Raw genomic sequence first — 23,044 nt, 5'->3', positions numbered from 1 at the left:
GGTAGACTAATGCCACCTGGCCTATGTTACTCCTCGGTCCGAGCTACCCCTATACCCCAAATTTCAGACTCGGGGCAGACCTAGTGTAGCCGCCAACCCCGAACAGACAGACTTCGCTCGGGGGTCATAACTCCGAAACCGGAAGTGGTAGACTAACGCCACCTGGCCTATGTTACTCCCCGGTCCGAGCTACCCCTATACCCAAAATTTCAGACTCGGGGCAGACCTAGTGTAGCAGCCATTCCGAACAGACCGGCTTCGCTCGGGGGTCATAACTCCGAAACCGGAAGTGGTAGACTAACGCCACCTGGCCTATGTTACTCCTCGGTCCGAGCTACCCCTATACCCCAAATTTCAGACTCGGGGCAGACCTAGTGTAGCCGCCAAACCCGAACAGATCGGCTTCGCTCGGGGGTCATAACTCCAAAACCGGAAGTGGTAGAGTAACGCCACCTGGCCTATGTTACTCACCGGTCCGAGCTACCCCTATACCCCAAATTTCAGACTCTGGGCAGACCTAGTGTAGCCGCCAACCCCGAACAGACAGACAGACAGACAGACAGACAAACGACAGTCACAAATATTAGTATAGATAGCTCAGTTATATGCACATGTACATTAATAAGATAGCTCAATTATTTGAAATATATTTGTGTTACTTTTTGTTATTTTGTTCTTTATTAAGCAGCCTTAGTGCCCTTAATGTAGACACAATGTAATATGAGGGAAATTTTAATGACAGGGACGCTTTACGGAAAAATTCCTCAAATTCCAATCCTCAGACACACGGGTGGGTTTTCCGTCCAGACACTTTTCACACAGGCCCTCAATCCTGCAACAGTGACATGACAAAATCAGGTTGGAAATTCAGAGCAACTTTCCATAACAACACCTTGATCAAACCCAGACCCTTCGCGATATTCTATTCTACTCACAAGTTTGGTGTTCTCACTGCTAGATTACGACAGCCCCTGTCACTTACACAGTTTCCAATCATATTTATAATTTTTTTTATCAAGCAACAATTCAACTTCTCACCTGTTTTTATCAGTTAATTTATCTTTTAACAAGTCGATTTCTTTCTTCATACATTCTATTTTATACTCGTAGTCTAAAACAGGTTCCCCATCCTGAAACAGAACACAAAACTCATCTAAATTATAGACTAAAACAGGTTCCACATCCTGAAACAGAACACAAAAGTCATCTAAATTATAGTCTAAAACAGGTTCCACATCCTGAAACAAAACACAAAACTCATGTAAATTATAGTCTAAACAAGCCAACAGTGAGGCTGATGTCCCCCGCCGAAATAGGAAAATAATTAGAGGACACATATAAATTTATCACAAATTATCTTTTACAAAGTATTGAACAATCAAACAGTATATCTTTACTTATAGTCTAACAATCAAAGTAGGAGAGTTATTGTTTTCCAAAGTCTCGACCAATCAAATTGCGTATCGCTCTGCTTACCCTGAGCAGAAAATGCTCATTATCAAACTTAGTCAAGGTATTACTGTAATGAAACTATACACCAAGTTTCATCAATCTCACTTAATTAGAACTAAAGTTATCGTGTCCCAAAGCATCAACCAATCAAATTGCTTATCTCTGCTTACCCTAAGCGGAAAATGCTCATCTTCGAACTCCATCAAGGCATTGACCTAATCAACACATACACCAAGTTTGAACATTGTAGCTCAATTAGGAAGAGAGTTATCGTGCCCCAAAGTATCAACCAATCAAATTGCTTATCTCTGCTTACCCTAAGCGGAAAATGCTCATCTTCGAACTCCATCAAGGCATTGACCTAATAAACACATACACCAAGTTTGAACATTCTAGCTCAATTAGGAAGAGAGTTATCGTGTCCCAAAGCATCAACCAATCAAATTGCTTATCTCTGCTTACCCTAAGCGGAAAATGCTCATCTTCGAACTCCATCAAGGCATTGACCTAATAAACACATACACCAAGTTTGAACATTCTAGCTCAATTAGGAAGAGAGTTATTGTGTCCCAAAAAGTGTGACGGACAGACAGACGGACAGACAGACGGACGGACAGACGGACGAACCCATTTTAATAGTCCCCTGCTTTCTTCGAAAGGCGGGGGACAAAAAGGTTCCCCATCCTGAAACATAACGCAAAACTCATATAAATTATAGTCTAAAAGTAAAACAGGTTCCCCAAGTCAAAACAGGTTCCTCATTCTGCAAAAGTTAGAGAGAGAGAGAGAGAGAGAGAGTGAGAGAGAGAGAGAGAGAGAGAGAGAGAGAGAGAGAGAGAGGGTTTAACGTCCACACGACACAAACTAGGTTATTTCGGGACTAACACACTGTTCAATTTAATTCAATAATACGCTTGCGCGTAGGGGTCTTTCGCAGTGGGAGGAAATCAGAGGACCCGAGAAAACCCATAAGGTTGGACAGGCAACCCTACTCCTTGTCACGTACAACCGGGGAATCGAAACCATGCCAGTTGACTCAATGACAGACCTTATGATACAGCACACACGTGCTAACCATTTGACCATCCAATACCCCTCGCATAAGTTAGAGCAGTCCATGTTAATATCTAAAACTTTTTTTTCTTGGAAAATGTTAATTCAAACACTAATTTCCACAGATTTACAATTCTGTAACAATCATAGCAGTCTAAGAGTATTTTAATATCTAAAACTGATCTAAATCATAGTCTATAACAGTATACAAATTATTTCAAGGAGCTAAACATCTTTCACATAGTTCAAAATAAAATGTTGAATAAATTGATATGACTGGATATTTTTTGCTTCGTATGCCGGCACGATACATTGAATTAACTTTTTAAGTCACTAGAATTACAAATATTGACGGTGTCAAGTCAAATGTTACCTTAAATCTGTCGATGAAACTGCCATCTAGATTTTGTGGTTTATTTTTAGAACGTAGATTATCCTGTAACTGGGTTATAAAATTCTCTTTATCTAATAATTCCTGGAAGAGATAAAAAATTCTACATGTTACACTATATAAACAATTCTACATGTTATACTATATAAACAATTCAACAATTCTACATGTTATACTATATAAACAATTCAACAATTCTACATGTTATACTATATAAACAATTCAACAATTCTACATGTTATACTACAAACTTGAGACTCTTCACAAATGAACAGATAAGATTCACTTATAATCTGGGAGCAGTGAGTTAGGCTCGCTAACCTTGAGGTCACGGGTTCGACCTTGGTGATGGCCGAGAAAGTTTCTCAGGATTTTTTAGCCTGGATTTCCTTTGCCAGTGGGGAGTCACTGTGGCTAGGTGGGTAAGACGATGGCTCACTGGCCTGGGTATCGCGTTTTCGATACGGAGCCACGGTGGCTAGGTGGGTAAGACACTGGCTCGCTAGCCTGGAGGTCGCGTTTTCGATCCCTGCATTGGCCGAGAAAGTTCATCAGGATTTTCAGATGTGGTTTCCCCTTGTCAGTGGTGCAGGACGGAGGGCCTGACAAAGACAGCTGTCTAATCATTTGAATGGGACGAAAACCGAGGTTCTGTGTATACATTGGCGTGCACATAATAGATCCCTTGGCAGTTGGAATTCATTATATGAGGAGGCCATTGTGCCGCTGCCCGGGCAAAATTTCCCTCATATTTCACTGTATGGCGTATGCCCGTCTTCATTAGCCCAGTAGGAGAAGAACAGTAGGACGTTAAACCCCATTTCATTTCATTTCAATAATTTTGCTTGTACGTAGGGCTCTTAACAAAGTGAGGAAACAGTAGGACGAGACCTCAAGTTCACATTCTCAGACTTAAGTTAAGAATTTACTCAACTCTTTGATCAAGAAACACAAACCTTTGCACATAGTTTCTTATTGATGTATTTGATACATTAAAACAACAAAAGTTTTATACAGGGCTATATTTTAGTTAAAATAAGGCAAACAATTTTAAGTAAATTCTTAAGTCTGAGAATGCTTTGTGGACTTGAGGCCAGGAGAAAACCCTTAAAAGGACATTATGAAGGATTAGATAAAGAGCTGGTAGTTCTCACAATAATAGTTAAAAACTAGATAATGTAATGGGAATATGCTGAAAATTTCAGTCAAATTGCTCCACTCTGAACTGAGATATTAGTGATTGAGTTTTAGGACTGGCCTCGATTATCATTACTAAAGTCGATTATCCAATTTTTGGATTTAATCCTTAGTGCAAATCGATGCATAAGATGGCATCGAGATTTGATTAAGGTCGTTTCATGTTGATAAATTCTTAATTAATAGTTTGTATAACAATTCAGGCCTAAAGAAAGACTTGCAATAGGCAAAAATCATCTAATTTGTACTTGTGTCCAGTTTAAAGCTGACTGATTAATTTTGACAATGAGTGTCCAGTTTACAAGCCTTTAATTTCTTGACCACTGTTCAAAAATTAATCATTATACATCAATAATCAATTGGTTTGTTTATTTTTCAACAGTGATTGAGAAATTCATTATGCCTGTTTAAAGCTGGGCTGGCAACCTAACAGCTTGTTACATACAATGTTAAGATCAAAACCATGATACCTGACTCATAGACCATCTGATATAAAAGCACACAGACCATCCAATCACCCCCCACTCCCACCCCATTATCAAATCGGTTACTGACATATTTGCTTTAAAAAGAGAGAGAGAGAGAGAGAGAGAGAGAGAGAGATAGAAATGGAGTTTAACATCCACTCGACACAAACTAGGTCATTTCGGGACTAACATATGGTTTAATTTAATTTCAATAAATTGCTTGCGTGTAGGGGTCTTTAGCAGTGGGAGGAAACTGGACAGGCCGAACCTACTCCATAGTCACGCAAAACCGGGGATTTGAAACCACGCCAGTTGACTCAATGACAGGCCTTATGATACAACACGCACGTGCTAACCATTCGGCCATCCAACCCCCCACATTTGGTTTAAAATTAACAACAAATTATTACTATCTATTAACACTTTCCTTTTATTTATTTTGACTTAAATAACAGATTTCCAACTCAGATCTGCAGTTTAATCTAATCTAAACCTTTCACAAGAAATATTATGGTCTCCACGTCTCCATCATTCATGGTTATTAACCTTCTTTAAGGACGTCAAATTGAGTTTTTAGCTAGTTACGACGACTGCAAGGACTTTAGACGTTTTTAACGACTGATTGATTTAGCTTCAACAATGTCTCAACCAAACTCTGTCCTTTCGATTGCTTCAGTGATCTCGGGTTTGTTTTCAATACAGCTCTACTCGAAACCACTTCTCGTTTTCACCATTCGACAAAACTCAATATCTGTCCCAACCTTCTTTAATTAACTTTGACAAAAGCAAAGATTACTTCATGTTGAAAGTCTGTGGTTAATTTTCGTATTTTTGACCTTCAGGCTGCCGGACAAACGATATGACACCTCTTAATATCGCTACGCTACACCGAGTGACAGGGAAACTGTGACAAGACCGTGCTTAAATCAATAACCTGTGGCCAAATTTGGTACGAAAACCACCCGAACTAAATGACCAGTCGATGTAGCAACGTGTACGTTTAATTTAGATGTCTATTCCTTTGTCACCCCTAGGTCACACCCTAATGTAGACAGACACGAGTGCGTGATACCATGGCGTCATAAAGCTGACAATCTGCAAGATCCCGTTCATGGCTATTATAAATCTAAGGCCGAAACCGAATTAAAGAAAGAAAACTCTTTTAGCTATTATCGCTTCCATAATAAGCATGATGGAAGAATTGCAGCAAAAACTCATTCCCAGATGTACGATGCCGTCATGGCAATTGACAGGAGTAAAACTCAAGTTCATTTCTGCGAGTTGTGACTATTAATTAGAAGAACTTTTGTTCGCACCTTCTTGCTTTCAAATGTCCCAGTGTGTCAGTTCAAAGTGACAATTGACTTTGTATCCACGAAATTCTCCAAAGATTTGGATGCCATACATGCAATTAACTGTGTTGATTATCTGCACGTTTCTTCAACACGAAATTGCAATCTATATTTAGTGTCGTATATTTGAACATGTTTACTATCACAAATCAAACGGCAAACAGATCTCCTTTTTCAGATTTTGGGGAAGTTTTTATTTCTGCTCGTATCTTGAGATCTGTAGATCTATAGGATGTATTTTTTTGAGGTTGTAATTAATCTAAGGAGAGAATTGAACGATTGTTAGCAGGAAAAGAAAGTGTCATTTGTATTCAAACCTCATTTTTTCAAAACCCTAAGGTATACTAACCAAAGTGTACTAATCAAAAAGTTTGCACATGCATGAGGAAAAGAGAATAATAATAGTTCTTCGGGAACGAACAATTGTATTAATAAAAACTTTGCACATGCATGTAAAAAAATAAACTTCAGTTATAACAGCTCTTCTTTGCCTACCATTTAGTGTTTGAACATGTTAAAACACGTAGGGACCGTTTAAATGGAAGACAATCACCTGTTTATTATTAACATAGCGTAAGATTAATTTAAAGATACATTATGGGAGATTAGATAAAGAGCTGAGAGGTTCTCACTATAATAGGTAAAAACTAGATAATGTAAAGGGGATTTGCTGAAAATTTCATCAGTCAAATTGATCCACTCTGAACCAAGAATTTGGCGATTGAATTTGGGGCCTAGCCTCCATCATCATTACTAAAGTTGGTACAACAAAAAATATAGTCTTGATTATCCATCTTTTTAGTTAATCATGAATAAGTGTTAAGCAGCAGATCGGATTATAATCCAGTAAATATCGCAGGTAAGTGGTGACATCGAGAGCTGATTATGGTCTGGACAAGTTAATTAATGTCTAATTATTAATAATTTAGATAACATTTCAGGTCTAAAGAAAGACCTGCAATAGGCAGAGAGAGAGAGAGAGAATTTAACGTCCACTTGACACAAATTAGGTCATTTCGGGACTAACACATGGTTCAATTTTATTTCAATAATTTGCTTGTGCGTAGGGGTCTTTAGGAGTGGGAGGGAACCAAAGGACCTGGAGAAAACCCACAAGGTTGGACAGACGACCCTACTCCTTATATCAAAGGAAACACAGTTCAAAATAAACTGCTTTAGACTTAATCTCTTATTTGGGAGAATTCCATTATTGAGGATTAAAAACCTGCCATTCGATACCTGTAAGTGTTGCAAAGGCAGCCAAATGCTCCAAATATAAGTTTTAAACAGTTCTAACAACAAATCAAAAATATTTCTTGCAGCCTATTGTTGCTTAACAGAAAAACCTTTTACCTTTAGGACCAAAGTCCGTTTCATGATCTACCCCTACTGGGGCACCTTTTCAAAATCTTGCACACCTTGCTATGGCAATGTACAATGTAACACTGGTGATAAATTCAAATGAGTTTGTACAGGGATCATCGATAATAGAGATTATTACTAACCTTCTTCAATCTGAGAACTTGTTTTCTTAATTCTGATTCCGATTTCTTCAATTGTTCATATCTATTATTGATATCACCATAAATCTATTTAAAAAAACAACATTGTAATGTATTATATCTTAACATATATTGTAATGCATTGTATTGTAATGTGTCATATTGTAATTGTAATGAATTAAATTGTAGTGCATCATATCGTAATGTATCATATCACATTATAATGTATTATATTGTAATGTATTGTATTATATTGTAATGTATATTATAATGTATCATAGCATAATGTATCGTCATAATATACCATATTGTAATGAATCATATCAAAATTTATCATATTGTAATGTATTATATTATGTTGTATTATAATATATCATGTTGTAATGTATTATATTACATTTTAGTGTATTGTATTATATTACATTGTAGTGCAATGTATTATATTATAATGCATTATATTACATTGTAATGTATCATATTGTAATGTATTATATTACATTGTATTATAATATATCATATTGTAATGTATCATATAATATTGTAATGTATCATATTATATTGTAATATATATTATTAAAATGTATTATATTATATTGTGATGTATCATATTACATTGTAATGTATCGTATCATATTATAATGTAAATGAAATGAAATGAAATGGAGTTTAACGTCCTACTCATATTATAATGTAATGTATCACATTATATTGTAATGTATCACATTATATTGTAATGTATCACATTATATTGTAATGTATCATATTGTATTGTAATATTAAACTCTTTCATAGTGAACCAACACTTCTACCCTTCTAGTTTCAATGCTAACACCTTTCAATATTACTATATTCATACTTGCCAAGTTTTGATACTGACACAATGTTAAAATTTAATTCTTCAAAAATTTTAAAGATTTGTAATTTCAAGTGAATGTTTACAAACCTGTTGAACTGAGTGAGATTCTATAGAATAAGCAGCTTCCTGATTTTTCAACACTGAAATAAAACCAAAATATTTAGCACCAACAGGGTCAATCAAGACAAGCATACATCATACACCATACATCTACACAACGCATATACATCATACAACTACATCGTACATCTACATCATATATCTACATCTACACCATGCATCTACATCATATATCTACATCGTACATCTACATCATATATCTACATCTACACCATGCATCTACATCATATATCTACATCTACACCATGCATCTACATCATACAACTACATCATACATCTATATCGTACATCTACATCATACATCAACATCTACACCATGCATCTACACCATGCATCTACACCATGCATATACATCATACATTAACATCATACATCTACATCATACATTAACATCATACATCAACATCATACATCTACAATATGCATCTACATCATACATTAACATCATACATCTACATTAACATCTACACCATACATCTACATCATACAACAACATACATCATGTCTTCTCTTTATCAAATTTCAGCTGTCAAATTACATGCTCGCCAATATGCAAATAGAACCTCAACACAACCTCCATTTTTCATCCCACCAAAATGACTTTTCCAGGCCAAGCCCCCATTCCTCACCCTTTGTCAATTGAAATTATCAATTTTTAGACAGCCTTTTTTTTTACGCATTTTAAGATTTCTAGAAACTTTGAATCTTGTAAATCTGAGACAAAAACCTTATCAAATTAAAAATATTAAAAAAACTATTTAAATTTGAATATCCATTTGTATGGGCATGGCAAGGGAGACAAGAAATTGATAGTGAGACTTACTTTTTTGTGTGTCATTTTGTAAAGACTGTAACTGTCGTACCAAGTCTGCCTGTTGACTAGAATATTCCGTAAGTTCGTTATGGCTTATCCATAAATCAGATAATTCCTTTCTACAAAAATATACAAACAAACTTTCAGAATCAAAAATCTATTTGCTCAAATTTGCTATTTTCATAATAACCATTGCAAAATCCTCATCAAGTACACAATTTGCAAAAGAGAGAGAGAGAGATGGGGTTTAACGTCCACTCGACACAAACTAGATCATTTCGGGACTAACATATGGTTCAATTTTATTTCAATAATTCGCTTGCGCGTAGGGGTCTTTAACAGTGGGAAGAAACCGGAGGACCCGGAGCAAACCGGAGGACCCGGAGAAAACCCACGGGGTTGGACAGGCGACCCTACTTCTTGTCCCGTACAACCGGGGAATCAAACCCCACCAGTTGACTCAATGACAGACCGTATGATACAGCGCGCGCGTGCTAACCATTCGGCCATCCAACCCCTCCAACTCATCATTACATCACATACAAAAGACTACTGGACGGTAGGTGCTTCTTCTTTGCCTTACCCTGCTTTGTAATAAAACAAGATTTATTCATCTACCAACATCAGGATCGAACTAAGTTATATTTAGTAACAAATAAAAACATCGATAGGGTCCACCTACTTAAATATCTAAAATCGGTACACATACCTGACTATTTCGAGCTCCTGAGTTTTGAAATGAAGGTCATGCTTGGTTGACTGAAGTTCACTCACATATTTCTTGATAATCTTCTCACTTTCTTCCAGCTAAATAAAATTTAAATAACAATTTGAAAACCCCATAAACGCCTTTTCTAAAACATATATATATAGAGAGAAATGGGATTTAACGTCTGCTTAACACAAACTAGAATATTTCGGGACTTACATATGGTTCAATTTTATTTCATTAATTTGCTTGCGTGCACCTTTAGCAATGGAAGTAAACTGGAGGAGTCAAAGAAAACCCACGTGGTTTGACAGGCAACACTAGTACTCCTTGTCAAGTACAAGACGGGAATCGAAACCACTTGACTCAATGACAGACCTAATGATGCAAAGCGCACGCCTTGATCATTCGGCCATCCAACCCCCTGTTCTAAATATAAGGCGTCTAAATCAACAGACCACAATGATAGCGACAAGAGGAAAACGAAATCGTAAACACCATTTTATTATATTTCCGAAAATAAGCTGCAATTTTTATGTTAAGCAATAGATTTTACTTACTTCATGATTCAGTCTTTCAATCTTCACATTCTTCTCTGCCAACTCTCTTTCAAACGACTAAAATAAACAAAACATTTAATAGTCTTTAACAAAATTGATTTTATATCTTTTATAGTTAATAAAAAATTACGATCGTATCATGGACCAGGTATTGACCATGCTGACAGAGCCATAGGCTTTTTCGAAGACCGTTACCTCAAGAAGAAGAGATAAGAGATGTGGTTTAACATCCATTCAAAACAAACCAGGACATTTCCGGACCAACACATGGTTCAATTTTATTTCAATAATTCGCTTTAGCAGTGGGAGAAAACAGGAGGACCCGGAGTAAATCCATGAAGTTAGACATACAGCCCTATTCCTTGGCACGTACAACCGGGGAATCGAAACCACGCAAGAAGAAGAAGAAGAAGATGAGTAGTGGTTAGCGACCAGTTCCTGGTCCAAAAATTGTGTCTATGCGGTATTTATGCTCTATTATCTGATTATTGTTATTATTCAGAAAAGATTTCATGAACAACGTTTGTTAAAGTAAGGAGGGAGCAGGACAACTGCTCCTGGACAACTGCCCCCCAAATAACTTTGTTTTATTTTTTAAAATACATGTACATGTACCATACTTGATAAAAATAATATCTATCAAGAAGGGGTTTGTGATATAAATTAAAATATTTTGTTCTTTTGGGTTTTTTTTATTTATAGGAAATATATATTAATTAAAAATTATCTCTATTATACTGGACCACATAATAATAGTACAATTACACTTTATTGAATTTGCTGGGGGGGGGGGGGGCAATTGTCTGTGGGGCATTGTGCAATGGAGCAATTGTCCTAGGAGCAGTTGTCTGAAGGGCTTTTGTCTAGTGGAGCAGTTGTCTGAGGGGCAGTTGTCCAATGGGGCAGTTGTTGTCTGAGGGGCAGTTGTTGTCTGAGGGGCAGTTGTCCAATGGGGCAGTTGTCTTCTTGTTATCCCATCTGTGACACAAACTAGGTCATTTTGGGACTAACATCCGCTCGACACAAACTAGGTCATTTTAGGACTAACATATGGTTTAATTTTATTTCCATAATTCACTTGTACCTAGGGGTTTTTTAGCAGTGAGAGGAAACTGGAGGACCCAGAGAAAACCCATGAGGTTGGAGAGGCGACCCTACTCATTGTCACATACAATCGGGGATCGAAACCATGCAAGACAGACCTTATGATACACTGCGCACATGCTAACTATTTGGCCATCCCAACCCCCCTGCAAATTACGTACTTGTGAAAGTTGAATCTATAAAGGAATATAAGTCAAAAGTTGGTTCAATTGCGTTCAGTATTTACAAAGGTATTACTCCAAATATAATGGGGTCTACTGTTCTGCTCCGACTGGACTAATGAATCAGGATTTTCAGGTATGGTTTCCAATTGTCACTGGTGCAGGACAGTTGTCAGTGATGCAGGACAGAGAGCCTGACAAGGACAGCTGTCTAGTCATTCGGATGGGATGAAAAACAGGTCCTGTGTACACATTGGCATGCACGTAAAAGATCTCTTGACAGTTGAAATTCAATATAAGAGAAGGCCGTAGCGCCGCTCTTCATGCAATAGTTTCCTCATATCACAATGTATGGCATTATGCCCGTCTTCATTAGCCTAGTAGGATCAGACAAGTAGGAGGTTAAACCCCATTTCATTTCATTTTTATTAATCAGAAGAGATGCTTTAACAAATTTTATGCAATATTTACCCTGGCCGTTGCTTCAACTTGAATTCTGGTTGACAAATGCTCTGATTTCTCATTTCGAACTAAATCCAGTTCTTTAGTTAACTCTATTGTTCTCCTTTGAAATTCTAAAATTCATACAACCAAATCATATTTAATTCAAACAGTTTCAAAAAAGACAATTCAAAAAGAAAATATTCTAAATGAATTAAACTCTTGAGTCTATTATCAGATATATAAACCTACGTTGACAATTTCCTTCGATCTTTTGAGTGATCCTGTGTGGGATGTGATCTACTCACCTTGAGATAAGATTATGGGAGAGTCACCCTTTGTGGGATGGGATATACTCACCTTCAGATAAAATCTTGAGGAGTCATCCTTTGTATGATGGGATATACTCAACTTCAGATAAAAACTTGTTGGATGTGAATATCTTAGGAGAATAATCATTTGGGGGCTTATAAAAATATTTAATATTCACCTTGCTTCTCTCTTTCTGTAGCTTCTAAAGTTTTCTTGTGAATTTCATCAAAACTTTTCTCTCTAGTCTCCAGGGCTTGCACCTGAAATAATCAATAGTTTCAAAATTAAAGATACATTATGGGAGATTCGATAACGAGTTGGCAATTCTCACTATAATAATTTAAAACTAGATAACGTAAAGGCAATTTGCTGAAAATTTCATTCAAATTGATCCACTATGAACCAAGAACTAAGCGAATAAAATTTCTGCCTAGCCTCGGTCATCATTACTAAAGTTAGTATGTTAAAGAGCATAGTCACGATCCATTTAATCGATTAATTGAGAAGGAAAGTTATGCAGTAAATCGGATCACAATCCACTTAAGATCGCAGGCTAGCGATGCCATCTAGAGTTGATTATGGTCTGGATAAGTTAATTAATGTCTAATTAATAATTCAGATAACATTTCAGGCCTAAAGAAAGACCTGCAATAGACAGATTTTGCTCTTGCATAATGTATGTGGAGAAAACAATGGAAAAACAAGGGGTTTAATACCCTACTTTACTGCACCAACAGGCTAGTACTGCCCTGGATCTACCGGGACTTTTATATACACTGCCCTGGGGCTACAGTGGGACTTTAATTACACTGTCCTGGAACTACTGGGACTTTAATATACACTGTCCTGGAGCTACTGGGACTTTAATATACACTGTACTGGAGCTACTGGGACTTTAATATGTACTGTCATGGAGCTACTGTGACTTTAATATACACTGTACTGGAGCTACTGGGACTTTAATATACACTGTACTGGAGCTACTGGGACTTTAATATACACTGTACTGGAGCTACTGGGACTTTAATATACACTGTACTGGAGCTACTAGGACTTTAATATACACTGTACTGGAGCTACTGGGACTTTAATATACACTGTCATGGAGCTACTGGGACATTAATATACACTGTCATGGAGCTACTAGAACAGAACTTAAATATACACTGTACTGGAGCTATTGGGACTCATCAAGCAACATAGTGTAACTGTGAAACATGCACTACCCTAGAGCTATAGTGGGATTTTAACATATGTTCAGCCTTGGAGATCTACTCTTGGCTTTAATGTTGTCTGTAAATGTCGCCAATGTTTTAACAACAAGTATTGATTTATTTTATATAGTTGATTACCGTCAACATTATTCAGTCGTCTCATTCCTTATCTAACAATCATACCAGATAATTCAAAATGACAGAAAATTACAAAATAATGTCATCATACCATTACACAGTCAACAATTATGTATTTTTGTCATTTTATCCTCGAACGAACGCTCGATCGGATTAACTCTGATCGCTTTCCAGTAAAATTCTGCAATTTTTGTTCAATTTATCTTATGTAATCAATAAGCCAAGTGCAATTAGCGAACGATGTCCATCACAAATCTTTGTGTACTGTTTATTGACTGAATTTAGGAAAAGAAATGAAATGGGATTTAACGACCTTTTCTGCAACAATCGGCCTAGGCCATGCGAGAGAGAGAGAGAGAGAAATGAAATGAAATGGGGTTTAACGTCTTGCTCCTATACTGGGCTAATGAGAGAGAGAGAGAGAGAAATGGGGTTTAACGTTCACTCGACATACACTAGGTCATTTTTGGACTAACATATGGTTTTTATTTTATTTCAATAATTCACTTGCGCATAGGGGTCTTTAGCAGTAGGAGGAAACCGCAGAAAACCGGCGAGGTTGGAGCTATGCCATGCAGTGTGCTATATGAGGGACATTGAGTTTGAATTTACGAGCCACGGTGGCTAAGCGAGTAAGACGCAGACTCGCTAATATAATAGTTGGCTGTCCAGACAAAATTTCTTTCATAGCACACTGTATGGCATACTACTGTAACGTCCTACTGTTCTCCTCCTACTGGGCTAATGAAGACGGCCATATACCATACAGTGTGCTATGAGGGGAATTTTGCCTGGACAGCGGCACTACAGTCTACTCTTTCTTCGAATTCCACCTGTCAAGGGTTTTTTATGTGCATGCCAATGTGTACACGGTACATCAGTTTTTCTTTCCATCTGAGAGAGAAATGGGGATTAACGTCCACTCAACACAAATGGTAAGCAGTGAGAGGAACCCGGAGGACCTGGACAAACCCACGAGGCTGGACAGGTGAACCTACTCCTTGTCACGTACAACCGGGTAATCAAAACGACAGCCAACTCAATGACAGACCTTATGATACAACACGCACATGCTAACCATTTGGCCATCCAACCCCACCCTAGCTTGATAAAGACTAGGGCATCCCAGTGGAAAAGCTGCTCAGTCATAAAAAGGAATTATACTCCTCAGAATTGTGTTTTGTCTATCTAGGACCGAGGTGGTGGAAAAAACTTTGTGCAAAAACTTATTCTGGAAACCCATGTTTTACTAAAAAAAAAAAAAAAAAAAAAAAAAAAAATTCTAATCACAGACAATTTATATTGCTGGATATAAGGGGCAAGGGGGGAACCAAACCCTGGGTCCCTCACCTAAAATATTACCACAGATATTGTATTGTAGGATATAAGGGGCAAGGGAACAACACCCTGTGTCCCCCACCTCTCCCAAGTTGACATTTGAAGCAACTCAACTCATCTAAATGTTTCTTTAGAAAGATGATCATGAAGAGCTTTGTTTGTTTTTTTTAAAATAAATAAATTTTAAAAAAAATATAGCCACCGATATTGTAGGATATAAGGGGTAAGGGGACCAAACCCTGTGTCCCCCACTTAAAATATTACCACAGATATTGTAGGATATAAGGGGTAAGGGGACCAAACCCTGTGTCCCCCAACTCTCTGAGTTGACAACCATATCTTCATCTGAAGCAACTCAAATCATCTAAATGTTTGTTTACAAAGATGAAGAGTTAAAGACTGAGTCACATATTGAGTATATATTGGCTTCAATCCAACATCAAATCTCCACTACAAGACAATCCTTCCTTTCAAATATCAAAATGAAAAGCAACACAATTTTATACGGATGCCAGTTTGTTAAAGATTTAATATTGAAGATGACATTTTATTCGTTTCTACATGGCAAGTCAAGCTTTCAATAAACATCATAAACCCGAGAAGAGACAGCCTCATAATCGCTTCATTTGCCGCTATCTAATGTCGCAAAGAATAAATCTCTTAGGAAATTCAATAATTGTCTCGATCATATTATTCCACTAACTTTATGCTTCCAAATATTCAAAGGAGCAATTCACAGAAATAGATGAAAAAAAAAGGGACAGATCACATTTGGGCAAATCACCGCCCTGAAAACTCTACGACCCGTAAGAAGTCAGAAGATTCTTTTAACTAACGCTACTTAACAAAGTTTGCTAAACAGGAATGTTTTCTCAAACAAGCCGCACATTAAGTTTAATGAATCTAATTGAATAGCCAGAGACATAAATAGAAGACATGAAACGAAGGGGAGCTGAAAAGATAAAATTACACTATTCCATGTGACAAATCACTCGATGACCTTAGAGAATATTTTCTCGACCCTGGTTACAGAATCGTTCTTTTATCTTCTGACAACATCAAAAAATCGCGCGCGAAATTGATGAGTTAGTTCCGTTGCTGGCGACTGTAAAGCATGCTTAGAAACCAGTATACTGTGCTCGATCAGGTTCTGATGACAAATTACGACACCTAACCCCTACGTCTACAGTTGGCTAAGCAAACCAATGTATTACACAACCTAATAATCGTAGAGAACCGACAACAAGATTTGCAATGATTTTCTACGACACAGACGTCCCAGCAATCAATATAACTAGTACGGATGGGCAAGCAGAAACGACGTTCATAATTGTACGCTGTGGCCATGTGTTGGTTATAGTCAGTCCAATCCTTCACGGAGACCACATAATTAAATAACAACAAAATGCAATTATCAAACTTCGTAACGGCCATTACAAAAAAACTACTCTCAATACAATAAACTTGTCTTTGATCCCAGTGACGCTATGACAATTTTTCAAACCACATAATTAATTACACTGCGATACTCGCTAATATTAATCTGACAGACAATCGTTTTGTTTCCGATGTTTGCAATCAGTTCATTCAATAATTAGGCATGTTTAATTTCCTGGAGGGGGAAATGTGTTTATGGTAAACTGAAGTGGTATTAACATCCACTTTACGTAACGACCATTTATTCCTCTCTCGATGACAGCCCAGCAACACGATCATTTCAGTGTTTTCTGTCTCAATTGACATTTTTGATCTCCTACATTGATTGCCACACATTGTCCATTTATCAATTCCAACAATATTCCGTTTGGCTGTTCTTTCTTTCGCAAACTAAATTGTTTCTTGTAATTTTCTAATTTCATTTTTACTCCAAGCCATTAGTCAGGGAGGTGGTTTTCTTGTAATGTAGCAATTATTGACTGCGTTTTGGAACAATTGCATGGGTGGCCAGTCAAAACAAATTTTTAACTTTAAACTAATAAACGGATAAAAAAACGGATTCTTTTCGTCATGTTTGGATTTTTCTTTTTTATCATTTTTATTTCAAAAAGACATTTTACGGAGCGATAAATTAAATTAACGAGGAGAATGTTTTGTCCTTATACCAGAAAAAAAAATTAAAACATATCACTTTGAACATTTGTTACGCTTATAAAATCATAATTGATTTTTTATTCAATTCCTTGGTTTGAAACTGTTTGACGCACATCAGTTCATTCTGCAAGAAAGACGATCATGTGGACTGATGGATGGACTTTAAAATTTACAAAAAGTTTAAATGAAAGCGACCGCAAATGTCACTCCAATTTATTAACGAATTTAACGTTTTTGATCATCTTCATTATGGGGGCAGAAAAGTGAGAGTGAGAGAGAGAGAGAACGTCCATGCAACACACACTAGGTCATTTTGGGACTAACATGGTTCAATTTTATTTCAATAATTCGGTTGTGCATAGGGTTCTTTAGCAGTGGGACGAAACTGGAGGACTCGGAGAAAACTCCTTGTCAAATACAACCGGTGAATCGAAATCACACTAGTTGACTCAATGACAGACCTTATGATACAATGCACACGCGCTAACCATTCGGCCATCAAACCCCCCTGCGTGACAAAAAACAGTGTCTATTCGATCTGATGGGATATAAAAAAAAAAAGAAGTTCCATGTACACTTAAAGAGTGCATGTAAAACAATATTTAGCTGATGGAATTTGAAGAAAAGAGGACATTTCGTTTAGTTTTTTTTAATTCTTTCGATGGCCTACACTACATGAAGATCTGACAAGTTGTACTATAAGGTTGTGTCAGGGGTTGTACGAGCGGCTTTTGGCCCTATAACGTCAGACATTGATTAATCAATCAGCAATGGCGTTTCTAGTGGTTTACCCACAGTTCCGTGCATCGCACACCAAGAAGTTGCCGTAACAGATTGTTTCATTGTCTTATCCCTCACATCAACCAAAACGCGGGTTATATAACAACTCTTCCAGATCCTAGTGTTGTAAAGGCAATAAAACGAAATTTTGAACTATAAAAAATGAAACGAAATAGGATCTGTGTTTTAATCAGATTATTGTCCAGGCAAGATTTATCACATATCACATGGCATATGCCAGTTTTCATTAGCCTGATTGAAACAGAAAAAAGGAAAATATTAAACCCCATTTCATGTAGTAGTATTATATTTTTTATAGTCCAAATGGCTACTTACTGACATCTCTATGTCCATTTATGTTGATTGCACGGACTAAGAATTCAGATCGCAGACTACGAATATATAATGGAGTAGGTCTAAGGTCGTTTACGCAGTCGTCCATCGGGACAAGGCCACAAATTGACAAAGTCAGTTTGGTCAGTTACTTCCCCTGACAAAACTATCTAGACAAGCAAGATGTCAATTTCGATACAAGTGGTTGAAGTAGAGAGGTGGTCCCCGATGGAATAATGGTATCTATCGCAGCCCCATGGGAGTCTACTTAACTAAATTAGATAAGAATCGGACTAAATAAACGTATCCCTCCGTGTTGCTTCCATCTTGTCTTGAATGACTTTAAAAGCTTTTGACACATAGCTAACACTTGTGACAACAACGATTCCTTTTTACATCTTTGTATGAATAATTCCCCCCCCCCGTTTTCTCTCGAGAAGTTTTTTTTTTGGCTAAAGTGATAATTGAATTACACAACATCTATATCTAGTCAGAAACGTGGGTTACGCTGGTGTGACACAATCCTAATATACAACTGTGTCAATGGGTCGGACATCTATATGGAATAGAATTCACACTTCAATGAATATACATATATCTACTCAGAGAGAGAGAGTGAGAGAGTGAGAGAGAGAGAGAGAGAGAGAGAGAGAGAGTTTAACATCCACTCCACACAAACTAGGTCATTTTGCCCGGGCAGCGGCGCTACGGCCTACTCTTATATCGAATTCCAACTGCCAAGGGATCTTTCACGTGCACGCCAATGTGTACACGGGACCTCGGTTTTTCGTCCCATCCGAACAACTAAACAGCTGTCCTTGTCAGGCCCTCCATTCTGCATCACTGACAAGGGGAAACCACGCTGGAAAATCTGAATGAACTTTCTCGGCCAATGCAGGGATCGAACACCCGACCTCCAGGTTAGCGAGCCAGCGTCTTACCCATTTAGCCACCGTGATCCCCCAATAAAATACATTGGTCATTCTGAGACTAACACATGGTTATAAATATGAGTCAGGTGGTGTGGTTTGGATTACCGGCTTGTATATGACAAGGTTAAAGGTCACCTGTCAAATCTCTCTGGTTTTCTCTGATATCTGTCTTCTTCCTACTGCAAGTGAATTATTGAAATAAAATTGAACCATATGTTAGTCCCAAAATGACCTAGTTTGTTGAGTGGATGTTAAACCCAACCTCCCTCTCTCATAAAATAGGTGACGAACATCCCTCTTCCTCACTCATTCTCTCCTATAAAATATGGCTAATGATGGCTAAGTGGGTAAGACACTGGATCACTAGCCTGGAGGTTGGGTGTTCGATCCCTGCATTGGCCGAGAAAGTTCATTGGGATTTCTGTATGGAGGGTCTGACAAGGACAGCTGTTTAGTCATTTGGATGGGACGAAAAACTGAGATCCCATTTATACATTGGCATGCACGTAAAAGATCCCTTGGCATTTGGAATTCAATATAAGAGTGGGCCATAGTGCCACTGCCTGGGCAAAATTTCCCAAATAGCACACTGTATGGCGTATGCCTGTCTTCATTAGCCCAGTCAGAGCAGAACAATGGGAGATTAAACCCCATTTCATTTCATTTCTCTCTCTCTCCCTCCCCCATTCTCTCTCCTATAATAGGTTACAATCAAAGTAAGTCTCTCTCTCTCTCTCTCTTCTCTCTCTCTCTCAAAGTCCAAGAAGTAATAAAGCTAGGACAATACACTCAACTCTCTCTCTCTCTCTCTCTCTCTCTCTCAAAGTCCAAGAAGTAATAAAGCTAGGATAATACACCCAACCGTTCTTATCCTGTCTCGCTAGCACGACAACACAATTTATTACATTTACAAAAAAAAGTCTTCAGAAAATTTAAATTCCAGCACCCATCATTACACGACAGGGAAATCTACCCTATAAAAAATACGACAGTCATTATTGAGCTGTTTATAGTCGAACAAGAAGATGTAACGGCTAGAATTTCTCGGGAGAATTACAACGCGTAGAAGTTTCTGTGGTCTGTCCTATGTCAACAAGAAGTTGAATAATTATATCTGATGGCCGTGGACTCGATATTGATTATCCTTGGGTCCGAATACAGCTGCAAGTATCATCAAACTTATTCCTGGATCCGTAAATTACGTTAACGAGACCCACCAGTTCCATTTTGTCAACTTCCACAAAAAAATTCATTTGTTACATCAGTTTTAATGAACATCAATTATGTCGCAAGACTTTCACGATTATATTTGGTAGAAAATAAAAACATGGCTGTTATATGATCTGCTTTTTATTTAGTTCTAATTCTGTAAACGATACAGTAATGGCCAATTGTTTTGTTTTTATTCTCACAAACTAATTGCAGAAGACAAACATTGAAAACACATATCTTGTACACAGAATACCACCCACCCCACCCCTCCCCACAATCACACACAGATAAACTTTTGCTGGGTCATTGGCCGAGAAAGTTCATCCTGATTTTCCGATGTGGTTTCCCCTTGTCAGTGGTGCAGAATGGAGGGCCTGACAAGGACAGCTGTCTTGTCCTTCGGATGAAACGAAAAACCGAGATCCTGTGTATACATTAGAATGCACGTAAAAGATCTCTTGGCAGGTGGAATTCGATATAAGAGTAGGCGATAGTGCCGCTGCCCGGGCAAAATTTGCCTTATAGCACACTGTATGGCGTATGCCTGTCTTCATTAGCCCAGTATAGAAGCAGAACAGTAGGACTTTAAACCCCATTTCATTTCATTTCTTACGGGGCTTTAGACTCTAAAATGATACACATACTTTTTTTTTTTTTTTTTTTCATAGATACGTTTTTGCTGGGTCTTACGGGGCTTAATAATCTAAGATGTTACACAGAATTTTTTGGGGTTTTTTCATATACACTTTTGCCTGGTCTTACCAGACTTAATAATCTAAGACATTAATAGAAGAATATTTACAGATTATTCAACAAACCGTGATATCACAGTGTCCATTATTTCCACATGAATAACTCTTATGATTGCGATGTATCATGTCAGGGAGTACAAGAACACTATGACAAGTCACAAAGTACTAATAACTCAATGATGTAACAAGTCACAAAGTACTGATAACTCAATGATGTAACAAGTCACAAAGTACTAATAACTCAATGATGTAACAAGTCACAAAGTACTGATAACTCAATGACAAGTCACAGAGTACTAATAACTCAATGATGTAACAAGTCACAAAGTACTGATAACTCAATGACAAGTCACAGAGTACTAATAACTCAATGACAAGTCACAGAGTACTAATAACTCAATGACAAGTCACAGAGTACTAATAACTCAATGACAAGTCACAGAGTACTAATAACTCAATGATGTAACAAGTCACAAAGTACTGATAACTCAATGACAAGTCACAGAGTACTAATAACTCAATGACAAGTCACAGAGTACTAATAACTCAATGACAAGTCACAAAGTACCAATAACTCAATGATGTAACAAGTCACAAAGTACTAATAACTCAATGATGTAACAAGTCACAAAGTACCAATAACTCAATGACAAGTCACAAAGTACTGATAACTCAATGATGTAACAAGTCACAAAGTACTGATAACTCAATGATGTAACAAGTCACAAAGTACTAATAACTCAATGATGTAACAAGTCACAAAGTACCAATAACTCAATGACAAGTCACAAAGTACTAATAACTCAATGATGTAACAAGTCACAAAGTACTGATAACTCAATGATAAGTAACAAGAGGAAACCGGAGGACCTGGAGAAAACCCACAAAGTTGGACAGGTGACCCTACTCCTTGTCACGTACAACTGGAAAATCAAAACCACGGCAGCTGACTCAATGACAGACCTTATGATACAACCATTCGGTCATCCAACACCCGAAATGAAACTTGGTTTAATGTAATAATTTTCTGCACCAACAATGCTAATAGGGGTACTTTTTGCCCAATTGGCAGCCAACTGCCAAGGGTTTAATGCGTATGCAAACTAGTAGACTTTAACAACCTGTCTTTATTAATACTTTACCAGGCCTCGAGTTCACAAAGCATTCTCAGACTTAAGTTAAGAATTTACTCAACTTTCAGTCACTGTTTATGAGAAATATCTTTGATCCAGAAACACAAAACTTTGCACATAGTTTCTTATTGATGTATTTAATACATTAAAACAACAAAAGTTTTATAAAGGGCTATATTTTAGTTAAAATAAGGCGAACAATTTTGAGTAAATTCTTAACTTAAATCTGAGAATGCTTTGTGAACTTGAGGCCAGACTAGTAAACATTATGCATGTAGAATTCTGTTTGTGGCAGAAATTAACATCATTAAAATGTATATGTTCATTTACGGATGTTTCAGACGTTACAATTGTAGTTGATCACCTAGGTAACTGTTTTTGATTGGCTGATAAAGTCTAATGTGTATGTCATCAATATCATAGAGTTTATGTAAGAATGACTGGTGGTACTGTAAATATTGGATATGTTAGTTTATTCAAGAAAGATCATTTGTATTGTAAATATATGTTAGGATATATTACAGTACATTAGGATATCTTACAGAATAGTATTATATATTAGGATATATTACAGTATAGTATGATATATTAGGATATATTACAGTATTTCACGGTTAATTAAAGTATTTT

The 23,044-nt window shown here is 37.1% G+C and overlaps 1 protein-coding gene across 2 annotated transcripts in view; it reads right to left on the bottom strand.

Annotated features, from left to right (window-relative positions):
• Positions 1 to 23,044, bottom strand: part of LOC126817087 (centlein) — a 91,823-nt gene that overhangs the window by 27,437 nt on the left and 41,342 nt on the right. For both annotated transcript variants that reach the window (XM_050543881.2, XM_050543882.2), the window contains exons 7-15: positions 12,670 to 12,751; positions 12,210 to 12,313; positions 10,474 to 10,530; positions 9,914 to 10,011; positions 9,214 to 9,323; positions 8,358 to 8,410; positions 7,418 to 7,501; positions 2,879 to 2,980; positions 1,039 to 1,130 (exon numbers count right to left, since the gene is read on the bottom strand). In XM_050543881.2, the coding sequence (XP_050399838.1) occupies positions 1,039 to 1,130; positions 2,879 to 2,980; positions 7,418 to 7,501; positions 8,358 to 8,410; positions 9,214 to 9,323; positions 9,914 to 10,011; positions 10,474 to 10,530; positions 12,210 to 12,313; positions 12,670 to 12,751 (782 nt within the window). The remainder of the gene's footprint in view (positions 1 to 1,038; positions 1,131 to 2,878; positions 2,981 to 7,417; positions 7,502 to 8,357; positions 8,411 to 9,213; positions 9,324 to 9,913; positions 10,012 to 10,473; positions 10,531 to 12,209; positions 12,314 to 12,669; positions 12,752 to 23,044) is intronic.

This window comes from Patella vulgata, chromosome 4, assembly GCF_932274485.2.
Source record: "Patella vulgata chromosome 4, xgPatVulg1.2, whole genome shotgun sequence".
Taxonomy (NCBI): Eukaryota; Metazoa; Mollusca; class Gastropoda; family Patellidae; genus Patella; species Patella vulgata.
The sequence above is the reverse complement of the archived record's forward strand: the minus strand, read 5'-3'. Positions and strand labels throughout refer to the sequence as shown.